Genomic DNA, 13,486 nt, shown 5'->3' with positions numbered 1-13,486 from the left:
TCAAAAGAAGATCGACATACTGGAGAAAGATCAATCAGGAAGCAAGAAAGGCTCAACTGGAAGGTAGCTTCAGTCAGAAATGGAAATGATAGGGAATCCTTATCAACAAGGCCAATCTCGACAATCACGACTAAGGCAGACGTTGAATACATCAGTAGTATGAGCCCAAGAGCCATACATAGAAGCATTACTTGATAAGAACGTCGAAACATTATTAGAAAGAGATGGTACAGATGGAGGTGATAGAGTGGAGAATATGCAGTATAAAACATGTAAAGCTGAAGTCAACGATGAAGCGATTCATAAACTAGAGAAATGTGTGATTGGGACTGCATGAGGATTGTATGAAGCATACAGGCTAAAAGAAAACTTCAGGATGCAGGGAGTGTTTGATGTCCATGTTAAAAAAATTTCTGGGAGCCAATTTCTGATTGAATTCGACGAGGAGTAAACAATGGAAGTTATGAAGCAAAGTTGTTGGTCTTGGTTAAAGGAATGGTTCGCAGAAGTGGATTTATGGTCTGAGTCTGTCGAGTTTAAGTATAGGACAACATGGATTACCTATTATGGAGTCCCTCTTCTTGCATGGTGTTATAATACATTCAAAAACATTGCAGCTATTTGGGGTGATTTTATCTCGATGGACAGTAAAACCTTAAGTTTTAATGACTTAAGCAGAGAAGCTGTGTTAATCATGACCAACCAGCTTGAAAGAACAGATGAATTGGTCAGTATTGACTGTGGTGGGAAATCATTCCTGGTATGTGTCAATGAAGTAGGATCAGATGTGGTTTCATTATTCAATTGTTCTCACAACTTGGCCAAAGATGACGTAAAAGTTGTTACTCCTTGCTTAGACGCAGACTCTGATTCTGGCATTGGTATGTTTGTAAAAGATGAGGAAGATCAAGCATTTCTAAGCACAGAATATTATGAGCATGTAGATGGTAGCGACAGTGACATTGGGAGTAGGGAGAATAATGGCTGAGTCCAAGGACGAGTGAATGGTTCTTGGAGATAGAGCAGTCGGGTGTGGGGATGGGGACGGGGAGTTTAATGCAATTAATGAATGTTTGGAAGCTAGTGAGTCTGAGAAGTCCAAGGAATATTCCCAACATCCATTGGTCGAAATGAGACAGGACACATGGAGTGGTTCTTATTCAAGAAAAATAGTTGAGGTCGATGAAAACGCACGGATGGGCCTTGGGAAGGAAAGGGGTCTGGTCCTGTAGAATGTGGGCTGAGTTTGGAATAGGTTGATGCTAAGTCTCCAAGATGTATCTCTACAAATCAAGAGACTTTGCCTAACAAAATGTTCAGAAAGGCAAAAACTTTTCGAGGAGATTGAGGAGAATATTCTCGAACAAATAGAAAAGAGTGAGACAAAAGGGAGAAAACAACTATAGAAGAGGGTTAGGAAAAGATTGTCTCAGCAGGGGAGATATGCGAATGAATCATTGTTGGACGGGGATTCCCCAACGGATTTCAAGTAATTTTGAAGGAAGCGCAAGATATGTGGAGCACTGGAAAGGCATAAGGGTTCTCTGCCAATTGTGAAGATGAAGTGGTCGTGGAAAGGCTTAAAGAACTCGAGAAATTGGATTAAGGGCGCGTTGATACTGAAGGTAAGCTGTGTTATATATTTTTGCTTCTATTTGGTGTCAGTTTTGATGCATGGTGGTGCTATAGGATGGGGATTCTTTTTTGGAATATCAGAGGATTGGGTAATGAAGTTAAAAGGAGGGTATTAAAGAAATTAATTTTAAATTTCAGAATTGATAAGCTATTGATTCAAGAAGCAAATATGAATTGATAAACTATTGATTCAAGAAACAAAAATGGTTGATGTTAAAGATTTCGAAGTGTCGGCTTTATGGGGTAGGGGAAAGTTGGATTGGGTATATGCAGCATCTAATGGTTTATCGGACGGGCACTATTGATACGGGACAGCCATATTTCAGCTGGAAGAAAGTGTGGTAACCGATCGACTAATGGTGGTAAAATATAGGTGGACTCCTTGAAATTTTAGGTGTGTGGTTTGTAATGTATAGATCCTTGCGATGCCTGGGCATAAAAGGCTCTTTGAGATGAAATCTTCGAGTTCAAAATCTGATGCGTGTATGGGGGCACAAATGTCTCGGAATTCAACAATTTCATAAGTTTTACCAAGTTGTTTGATATGCCTCTTGGCGGGAGAAGAAATTTACATGGTTCGAAAGTGATAATAAAAAAATCATATTGGATAAACTTTTGTGCTATTTTTGAATAAATATTAATGAAGGAAAGGAAAAGAAAGGAAAAAAAAGTTTTTTGAAGGAAAGAAAATGATATATGTAATTATTGTTTGGATAGTTAAAATTAATAACAAAAAAGAAAAGAAAAAAATTCTAATAATCATTATTTGGTTAAAGAGTAAAAAAAAAATAATAATTCATTATAATAATTTTTTTCAATTATAACATTTTATTGCTTGTTATTTTAGAGTATTTTTAAATCATGATATATTTTTTATCTTGTCTGACCTTACAATTGCTGCTATATCAATAGTTTTTAATAAAGTGAAACAGAAAAATACTTTACAAATATGCATTAATAAATTTTGAGTTAGTCTGACATCTCATAAATTCAAAAATATATTTATTTATATCAACTATTTATCAAAATTACATCACTAAAAAATTATAAAAAATTTTTATATTGAAAGATATATATAAAATTTACTTGAAAAAAGAAATGGTTTTGAAAAAAGTACAAAACAATTATGATCTATTTAGTTTGTTTTATTAAATTTTTAATATTAATAAAAAGATAGACATAATAATCTTTTTATACAAAAAAAATTCTTAACTTTCTTTTTCTTAACTTTTTCTCCAAATTGAGATATTAAAAAAATTAAGTTTATAAAAAAAATCAAAAGATATTTGATTTTCACTTTTTTTTTAAATTAAATATTTATCCAAACAAAAAACAATAATTTTGTTTCTTTTACTTTTCTTTCCTTCCTCTCTCCTCTATCCAAGCACACTGATCCGTTGTGTGTACGAAGCAATTCAAAGATTAGTGTTAAAAAGGGCTCAAGCGGGCTGGGCAGTCTCTGATCATTGCCCAATTCTTCTGTCAAACGAGTCTGTAGATTGGTGTCCAAAACCATTCAAAGCTGTCAATTGTTGGTTTTTGAACGAGAATTTTATTAAGGCTATGGCGGATAAGTGGTACCAACTTTCTGAAGTCAAAGGATCGGATCAGTGTCTATGACTCAGAATGAACATGCTAAAGACCTTGGAAAAATGGAATAACGTAAATTTTTGCAATGTGGATGAGAAAATAGCAGTGCTCGAAGACAAGGTGGACAAAATTGATGAGTTAAGCTATCGAAAGAATCTTAGGGTTGAGAAGATGGAAGAGAAGAGGTGTGCCATTAATGATTTATGCGATACTCCTTGCTGTTAGAGTTAACCTGCGAATTCATTGTATGAGTTTCTCTGTTAGAGTTGTATCAGTTGATCAGAGATTCTAGCTTTATCTGATATTATCTTTTTGTTTAGGAAGTCTGGTTCTCTTTTTGGAGATCACTCAATTTTTGTTGTTAGGGCTTCTATGTTTTGGGTGTATTTTGCACGAGAGATTTTATTTCTCTCTCTTGTAATAAAATTACTTGGCTTAAAAAAAAAAAAAAAAGTGAATGAATAAACCTTATTTCCCTTCCCCTCCCCGCAATCATTACCAGTCAAATGGAATCTGCATGGCTGCAGTAACTGACTGAAATAGGAATTTTAACTCTATTTGCGATTATATATTTCTTGTTATGAATTTTTTTCCCTTTTTTTTCTACCAAACCGGTGACATCCATGCCATTTCAATGGCGCTGCTGATTGATAATTGACTGCAGAGTTTGACCAATCCATATCTTTTAGCATGAAATCAAAGAAGCATGAAAACAAAAGAACTCGGGGTAAGGATATAAATGAATGAATGAATATCAACGAATGATTTATTTATTTATTTTAAAATTATTTGAGCTCGATTCATATTTAATAAAAATTTATTTTAATCATTCAAGTTTAATTTGTTTAAATGGTAAAATATTTTTGTAAATATTAAATAAAAATATTTATGAATATATATAAAATAATATATTTATAAATAATAAATAAATTATAATTAAATAAATTTAAATAAATAAATCTTGGACAAACATAAATGAAATTATAAATAAATATAAACAAATTTTAAAACAAAATTAAAGTAAAAGATAAAAATATTTTTTGTTTTTATTATTATTATCAAATAACAAACGAGTTTTAAATAAATAAATTTTAAATGATTTTTAAATAAATTTACTTGTAAATATAAATAAATCAAATAAATTTTAATTTATATTCAATTTATTTAATAAACAAATATAAAAATATTATTTAAAATTATTTATTAAATTTAATAAAAAAAATAAAACTAACAAAATCGAATATATTCACAAAACAAAATGTTAAAAGTTCTACTTGTTTATACCCGTTAGAGGGTCTGCTTCCCCTTTTATTTTATTTTATTTTCTCAATTTAGACAACACTTTCTTTAATGATTAAATCCAAAATCCTCTTTTTAACTTCTTCCTTATCCAAAGACCTCACTGCACCTTATCTTTCTTTATTTTATTCATTAAAACTGGAGAAGTTTAGAAGCACATAGACAACTTTGATTTTTATTACTCGGATTTGTCCTTTTCCCAATTTAGACAACCTGAGTTTTCAGAAACATTGCTCAAATTTATTGATAAAAAAATGTTCAAAGCAGAAGACTATTCCAACAAAAGAAGCAAAGGAAGAAGAAACCAACCCTAATTAGACCTCCCCAATCCAAACACATCGAACGACCTTGATTCAAAACACGTAACCCTCAAATCACAAACATGACCACTAAAAATTAAAACCCGAAGTTAATTCGTGACATATTGTATGAATTCAAGATCAGATTCAATCCCCGCCATCGTTTCCGGCGCCAAAACAACTTCCAGATCAACACTCCCATTCCCTTCCCGCCCAGGAAACGCGGAGATCTTCCCATCAAATTTATTGGCCCCACCACTCCGAACCGCCAACGGCCGACCCCACCCAAAATCATTATCGTACATAGGAAACCTCGAAGAGCTCCCCATCGTCACCGACGCGCCGTCGAAGTTCCCCAATGGAAAGCACCGTGGATCCTTTTCCCAGTTCTCTACAAAACGACGCACCGTTTCGTCGTTGTGGGCCCTCACGCTCTTGTTTAACTGCTCCGCACACCAGCGCAGATCACGTGATGTGACGTCACCAGCTGACGCGTACGTTGGAATGCTTTGAATCGCGTTCCCGAAGTATAAAGGATCCAGCTTCTGATTCAGCCTGTGACGGCAATTCACCGCCATTCGAAACATCGTTGTTTTGGAAGACGGGAGCTTCCTTGCTCGTGTCACCGCTCGCCAGAGGAGAGCGGAAAGTGACTGAAACGAAGAAATCTCCGCCGTATTTGAAACCGGAGCGGTTTTAAACAACCAAATCTTCCCGTCAACGTTAAAGTACTTGTCGTTGTTTAGTTTCCCGAGAATTTCAACAGCGTTCAAGTTTCCATTAATCAGAAGCTCCTCCTTCATGTTGTTTACTTCGGCTTTGAGTTCCAAAATGGCTTCTCGGCTGAAACTGAAGATTCTCTCCCTTAACGGCTCGTTTTCGTTAAACGTAACTTTGGGCCCACCTTCTGGGACTCTTAAAATTGCCGATGAAATCAAAACCGAGTCCCGTGAAAAGTCCGGTTGCCTTACGATTTTTTCAATGCCCTGATTGTTACTAATTTTTCTACAAATTTCAGCAAAAGTGTTGAAGAAATTCCAAAACGACGTACCGTCAGTCACCGCATGGTTAACGGAACATCCAATGAAGATTCCGTCACCGAGTTCAGTGACTTGGACGGCCATGATTGGTTTACAATGGCCTTGGTAACTAACCGTCTTGTCGAAGCAGAAAAACCTCTTAACGAGCTGGGAAACATCGAGAGGACCAATGACTTCACGAATAAACAAACTTGCACACGAGGCATGGTAGAATTCAACGCCGGCATCGTTGCAAGTTATGTAAATGTAATTGTTTGGGTCGGTGTAAAGACGGCCGGCGAGAGGAGGGAAAAACGAGAGCGTTTTGGAGAGGGATTGTTTGAGAAGGGAAACGAGTGAGTCGAGGGGAATGGGAGGGCGCGAGTAGAGACAACCTTTTTGGATGTAATGACAAGACAGCATTGGGAGATCTGAAACTGAGAGTTTGAGGTCTCCTAAATTTGATTTTTGGTCTGGGAAAATTGTTGATTTCGAGACCAAAGTAACAGACAGAGTTGAAGAGGTCATCTTTTTTTGAAGGGGGGGGGGGGGGGGGGGTGGGGTGTGGGTGAATTTCACTCTCAGATTCTTAGAAATTTAGTGTTTAGTTGGGAGTGAGAGTGAGGGAAAAGTGAGGGCATTAGAAAGGGTATTTATAGGAGTTGGGGTGCATGCACTTAAATGCAGTATGGTGATAGTTTGCCTTATTTTAATTTTATTATATTAAATTGAATTAATGGTTCTTTGTTCTTATTACATTCCATAGTCTCAAATGTTAAATTCTTGAGTTTGCTCCTCTTATGTGACCAAAGTTTAGCTTGATAATAAATAGTTAAAAGTGTGGAAATCATTTCTTTAAGATGTTTTCATGTATTTGAAATTGAATCGTCAAGATTGTAAATTTAATTACATATTCACATCCTATTACTTTATTCAATGATTTGTGCATGATATCATATTGAAATATCAAGATTCGAATTTAATCCCCTTCCTTAAATCAAGATAAAGAAAACAAACTTAATGATTTTCATTTTAGAAGTAGAGTGCTAAGGGATGATTTGACCGGGGTAATGAATAAATAGCTAAATGTACGAAGGAGCAATTCTGGTAGAATTTCTGCAAATTGAAGGAAGCTGAATGAGGACAAAGAGCAGTAATTTTTAAATTGGAGGGGGTGGGGGTGTTCAGTATTCAAATCTGATATGGATGACCAAAAAAAAAAAAAAAAAACTGCTACGGACTTCATGTGAAGAATTTATGTGAAATTTGTGAAAATTTTTTATTAAAATTAATTTAATAAAAATTTAATAAAAAAATCAAATCAATACATTAATAGAATTTAATGAAAAAATCAATAATATATAAAAATAATATTGTTTATAATTAAATTTAATTAATACTTATTTAACGATAAAAATTTTATTTGAATTTTTATTAAACATACATATCTAAAAAACATATAATATTTTTGAAAAAAATTTTTAATTTATAAAATAAGAACTTTCGACCTATTAATTTTTATTTTAAATTTTAAATTTTATTTAATAAATTTTAATAGAAAATTTCACTTATTTCATCCAACAAATTTCATGTAAGTTTTTTTTTCGCACATCATGCAGTACGAATCCAAAGGGGAGAGATTTTGATTTCCTTCATATCTTAGGAATGTATATATCTTGTCTTGGATTATGACAAAAAAAAAAAGCCTCGAGATTTGCATGCCTCACTCACGCCAATCCATCCAATTCATAGACCAAATCTCATGATCTCATTTACCATTTGACTTTACAAGATTCGATTGAAACTGATCATATTTGCGTCTGGCATGCAAGAATTTGTACTCTTTCACTAATCGCCAACTGAATTAAAAAAGAAAAAATGGTTGGCTTAAAATAAGTCCTATGCGGTCAATAACAGTCTCAAGATTCCATGACAAATCAAAATTTTCATGCCAAAATATTAACAATCCATCCATAGCCGAGCTGACTCTTTTACATAATTCTGTACATTGGTTGTCACTCACAAACCCGAAGAAAAAGAAGTCGGCTAAGAAAGAATCTCTACTGTGTTTTTAGCTAATTTTGAACTGTCTCATCTGATTTTAATTAAATTACAGTATATATTAACTATAGCTACTTGAGATTTTTGATTCGCAGCGAAGGTCGGTTTATTAAGATACGAAGAAGCTCCAACAGCCGCCATTTCTGATTTGTCGGCGTGTGTGATTAATATTAAAACATTTAAACTAATATATGGTTTTATAAACCTTTAAATATATATCCATGCAAGTTTGTAGCTTACTTAATTGTTTGACTCAGAAATTTTAATATTAAAATCAATATTATAAGATTGGTATAGGAACTTGGTGCATGTCTAAAGAGAGGTTAATTTAAGAAACAACCCCCTTGACATTTTGCCACGTGTATGACAATTCAATATATACCGACCATGAAAAATTCTATGTTTTATTATTATTATTATTATTATTATTTTGTAATTCGTTTTAATTTATTGTTTAAGACATGACGTGAGTGTTGCAGTGAACCTTAGCATTCAACTGCAGCCAGCTGCAAGGCAAGACAATTCAAGAACAGCCATGGAGTACGTGAAGAATTTGGTTACATTCAAGAATCTGCTCGCATTAAAAATAAGGTTTATCTTGTAACAAAATATAAATGCTTCATAATTCAAATATCTATATATATATATATATATATATATAAATGCATACCTTATTCATTACAATGTGAAACAAAATATTTTTCTCATTTTAAAATCGGAGAGAAGAAAAATAGATCCAGCTGGTGTTGATGAATAATTTGGTGAAAATCATTGATTGATAGTAAAATAAATTGCAAGTGCTAAAATTTGGATATTAAATCTTTTAAATTTCTTTTATTTTAAGAATTGTATAACAACGATTAGATTAAATTTTAAGTTTTAAAACTCGAATTCATGATATCATGCATGTATTCGTTTTACCAAAATCAAAACATCCAAATAAAACATCACAAATTTTTTTGATCAATCCACCCCAAAATTAGGCTTTTTGATGAGTTCTTTTCATTTGACATAATATGTAAATTATTTTATTTACCAACTAATATTAAAGTGGATTATTTCACATTTAATAAATATATAATTTCTTATAGTCTTATATTCAAGTTGAGCTCATATATTTATAATCAATTAATTTTAAGTTGGCTGCTTAACATGATATAAGAGTTAAGATTTTTTTCTATTAATTTTTTGAAATCTGTCACATAATAGATTTTTTTCATTTTTGTTTACACATAATGAGGGTTTGTTAAAGTAGGTTATTCAACATCTAACAATATCTAATTTTTTATAATTTTATATTCAAATTAAACTCTTCTACTTATTACTAATTAGTTTTAAGTTAAATGTTTAACAATTAATATTATTCATATTCATTTAAAACTATTTACATGATATAAATATGTGTGTATATCTGACAGGTGTAAGAGAGCTCAAGGTAATTCGAACTTAGAATCTCAATCCTTTAAAACAACCATTAAGTCAAATCTAAATTGTTAATTATGTAACTATTAGTTATTATTAGCAATGATCAAATAATGCTTACACAGTTACTTCGAACTCCCCTTTTTAAAATTAAGAAAAAAACACGACTTGGAGTAACGGCGGATGTTTACACACGAGATAAGAGAACATATATATTTGGAGCCTAGAGTTATGAAGTAAAAATATAAAAAACTTAAAAAGAAAAAAAAAAGTAAGAAACTTTAGAAGTTTTAAACCTCGTATGGTTATTTAATTTACTAATAATCACAACGGTTTTAAACATAGTTAAGAATGTAAATAATAAATTAGTACTTATAAATTATTCGGGTTCAATTCGAATAAAATTTAAATTTGATTCGATTATTATCAAATCAAACTTGAGTTTGAGTAGTTCAATTTGTCGATCGAGTCGAATTTAAGTATTTTTATACTCGATTCGAGTAACTTAAGAGCTTAATCGAGTTTTTATATTTTAATTATTCTAATTAATAAAATATCTGAAATTCAATCTTAAATATAAATAATCAAGTTTTTGTTAAATATAATAATCGAATTTATTTTTACATGTTAATCAAATTTAATTGAACAAATTAGAGTAATTTAATTTTTATCTCTGAATCTAGCTCGAACTAAAAAAAATTAAAACTCGATTGAGTTCAAACCGAGTTTTGACTTCAAATTTTGAGTTAAATTCAAATTCGAACTTAAATTTAATATTATATCAACTCGAACTCGATTCGATTATTACCTTAAACACAGTTCCATCTCCAGACCCCGGACCCACCAAACTGAATAAAAATCATCCATCAGTCCAAAATAAAACACGTCATATTATGAAAGTACATCTACACCGTTAAACTAGCCTCCCCACACGATTTAGTTCGTTACATATTGCATGAACTAGTGATCAGATTTCTGGCGCCAAAACAACCTCTAGATCAACGCTCCCGTTCCCTTGCCTCCCAGGAAAGGCGGAGATCTTCCGTCAAATTTATTGGCCCCACCGCTCCTAACCGCCAACTCTGGATACCACCCAAAATCATTGTCTTACATCGGAAACCTCGGAGAACTCCCTATTGTCATCGACGCGCCGTCAAAGTTCCCCAACAGAAAACACTGAGGATCCTTCTCCTAATTATGAATAAAACGACGCTTCGTTTCGTCTTCGTGAGCTTTCACATTTTCGTTCAATTGCACAGCGCGCCAGCGTATGTCACGTGACGTGCCATCACCTGCTGACGCGTATGTTGGAATGCTTTGAATCGCATTTCTGAAAGATATAGGGTCCAGCTTTGGGTACAGCCTGCGACGGTAATTCACCGCCGTTATAATCGTTGTCGTTTTAGAACACGGAAGCTTCCTCGCACGTGTCACTGCGCGCCAAGGAAGAGCTCACATTAATTGAAACGACGAAATCTCCACCGAATTAGAAAGGGCGGTTGTTTTCAACAACCATTTTTCAAATATGCCTGTTAAATTTTTAAACTGAAGATTCTCTCACGTAACGGCTGTCCACCTTCTGGCACTCTTAAAATCGCCGATGAAATCAAAGCCGAGTCCAGCGAAAAATCTAGTTGCCTTGAGATTTTTACAAATTACAATGCTCTGATTATTGTTATTAATTTTTCTGCAAATTTCAGCGAAAGTGTTGAAGAAATTCCAAAACGACGAGCCACACTCACCGCATGGTTAACGGACAGCTGATGAAGACTCCGTCATCGAGTTTAGTAACTTGGACGGCCATGATTGGGTTCTAACACCCCTAATAACTTACCGTTTTGTCGAAGGAGAAAAGCTTCTTAACCAACTCCGGGACATGAATCCTACCAATGACGTCGCGGATGAACACGTGGCACATTTTGAATGGTTATCTCAACGCCCACGTCTTTGCAAGTTATGTAAATGTAGCCGTCTTGGTCGGTGTAAAAACGGCCAATGAGGGAAGGGAAAAACGATAGAGTTTTGCTGAGGGATTGTTTGAGAAGAGTGTTGTACCTGCTTACTAAGTCAACTAAGATAGCTAAGTTAATACACATTCGACTGTCACGTTATCATATATGAGGATTGACATCTAGATTCCTTGTCACAGAGTGAGCTCGCCTTCATCAAGAAAAAACTTGTCCAATTACCTCTACCAATATCTTATCAAGGCATCATTTTAAGAGCGGCTAACCTCTAACATGTTTAAAATCATTAAATACAACCCACGTTTATTTGAAATTATTAAGTACAGCTCACAATCACATGGCCTCACCTCAAGTTTACATAGATTCGGTATTAATTGTTAACTATTATGATCATGTCACCATACTTTCTCTCATATATAAGGTAAAAGAAAAAAGGTCTAGGTATAGTATGAACTTAAAATCCTTCCTCCTTACGTTTTTTGAGTATTTACTTTATATCTTTTTCTTTACAAAACAATTGATTGACTTAAGCGTCAAAGTGCATTTCAAAAAAATAACTTCGACACCCATTGATCGTACTTTCTTGCTATAGGTTTTAGTTGTCCTTCATGCAACCACCAAGCTACTTCCCTTTCTACCAACACCTCAAAACACCATCAACAAAGAAAAATGAGTGAGTCAATGGGAATGGGAGGGAGGGTGAAGAGTTAACCTTTTTGGATGTAGTGGCAAGACAACATTGGGAGATCTGAAACTGAAAGTTTGATGCCTTCTAAATTTTATTTTTAGCCTAGGAAAATTGTTGATTTTGAGACAAGAATTAAAGGAGATGAAGGCATTTTCTTTTTAATTCTAATTTTTGGGCTTTTTTTTTTCTCATTTTAGTCTTAGTAATTTTGGAATCTGCAAGGGAAAGGTATTTATAAGGAATTGCATGCATGAATATGATGTCATAACAATTTTGGAGATCGTTAGATAAATTTTAAGAAATCAAATCAAAATTAGGTGAACCATTACTAGTATTTTTTTATTAGATGTGATTAGTCACCTAAAAAATTTATGTTTTTAATAAAATCTTAAAGTTAATTAAAACCTATTAAAAAGATAATTTTTGGTCTACATAAAATAAAGCCCAGTTTGAGAGTGCGGTTACGCTTGAAAAAGGATTAGCACCCCTAACAATATCTGTTTAAAAAGCGATACCAACTGATCATATGTTATCCCTTTATTTTGATAAAAATGGCCATAACTCTAATATTTAAAATAATTTCCTTAATTTTTTATTTTTTTCAAAAATCATTTCAAAACCATTTATTTATGGATAAAATAAAAATCTTTAGTTTTGGAATACTTTCTGAATTCTTTAATATTTAGGTGGAATTTCAAAAAGTATTTCTCTACTTGGAATTCTCATAATATCCCTTAAACTTTAGCATAATATTCCCTTATAAAGAATAATCATTGAGAAAAAAGAAACCCTCCCATATCTAGGTAAGGCCCCAATAATTATTTTTAATTAAGAATATTATCTTTTATTTCAAAAAAAAAAAAAATCCTAGAATCATCATTCATTACTTTATATTTTTTGACAATAATAAAATGTATGTGTTGCAACATGAAGTAAATGAATGATACCAATACCAATTTAAAGATTTAAATGACCAACTTAATTCTATATTATGAATTCTTGATCTTATCTCTTTTGCTTTTTATTATTATTTTAAAACAATTCAATGATGAAAGAAATTTATTTATTTATTTTTGGTGGAAGGATTTCTTTGATTCTTTTTTAGATCTATTCATGGGTCGAGTCAGGTTTGGGCTAGCCTTAGGCCAGCCTAACATGATATTTCAATATTTTAAGCAAGCCTAAGTCTAGTCTGGCCTAATTTTTTGGGTCTCATTTTCTATCCAAGCTCGATCCTACATTTAATAATAAAGGCAAAGCCCACCTAGAGCATTGGTATTTTAAATTAAAAAAAGAATTTTTTTTATTTTTTTGTAAATTATTAATTTAACTAATTTATTTAATTTTAATTGAATTTATGAGTCATTTGGACTTGGGTCTAATTTAATTTTGTTGAATGAAATTTAAAATTGGATCATTGTTTTGTATAAAGAAAAAATATGTTTTATCATATTATAAGTAATAAAACAAATGGGCCTTGTCTATTATAAAAAATAAAGCATATCG

At 32.6% G+C, this 13,486-nt stretch overlaps 1 protein-coding gene and 1 pseudogene across 1 annotated transcript; both read right to left on the bottom strand.

Annotated features, from left to right (window-relative positions):
* Positions 1 to 4,623: 4,623 nt before the first annotated feature.
* Positions 4,624 to 6,370, bottom strand: LOC111295085 (putative acetyltransferase At3g50280). The gene has a single exon (XM_022888449.2). It carries the CDS (start codon positions 6,368 to 6,370, stop codon positions 4,934 to 4,936), a length of 1,437 nt encoding a protein of 478 aa, XP_022744184.2. The 3' UTR covers positions 4,624 to 4,933.
* Positions 6,371 to 9,968: 3,598 nt separating this feature from the next.
* Positions 9,969 to 11,658, bottom strand: LOC111295169 (putative acetyltransferase At3g50280; annotated as a pseudogene).
* Between the last annotated feature and the right edge of the window lie 1,828 nt (positions 11,659 to 13,486).

Source organism: Durio zibethinus, chromosome 14 (assembly GCF_047325235.1).
Source record: "Durio zibethinus cultivar Kanyao isolate XHJ-2024 chromosome 14, ASM4732523v1, whole genome shotgun sequence".
NCBI classification, from domain to species: domain Eukaryota; kingdom Viridiplantae; phylum Streptophyta; class Magnoliopsida; order Malvales; family Malvaceae; genus Durio; species Durio zibethinus.
Note: the sequence above shows the minus strand (reverse complement) of the source record. Positions and strands in the feature narration are given on the sequence as shown.

Excerpts from the sequence above, each read along its gene's own strand:
- LOC111295085 (XM_022888449.2), bottom strand. The coding sequence starts at position 6,370 with ATGACCTCTTCAACTCTGTCTGTTACTTTGGTCTCGAAATCAACAATT.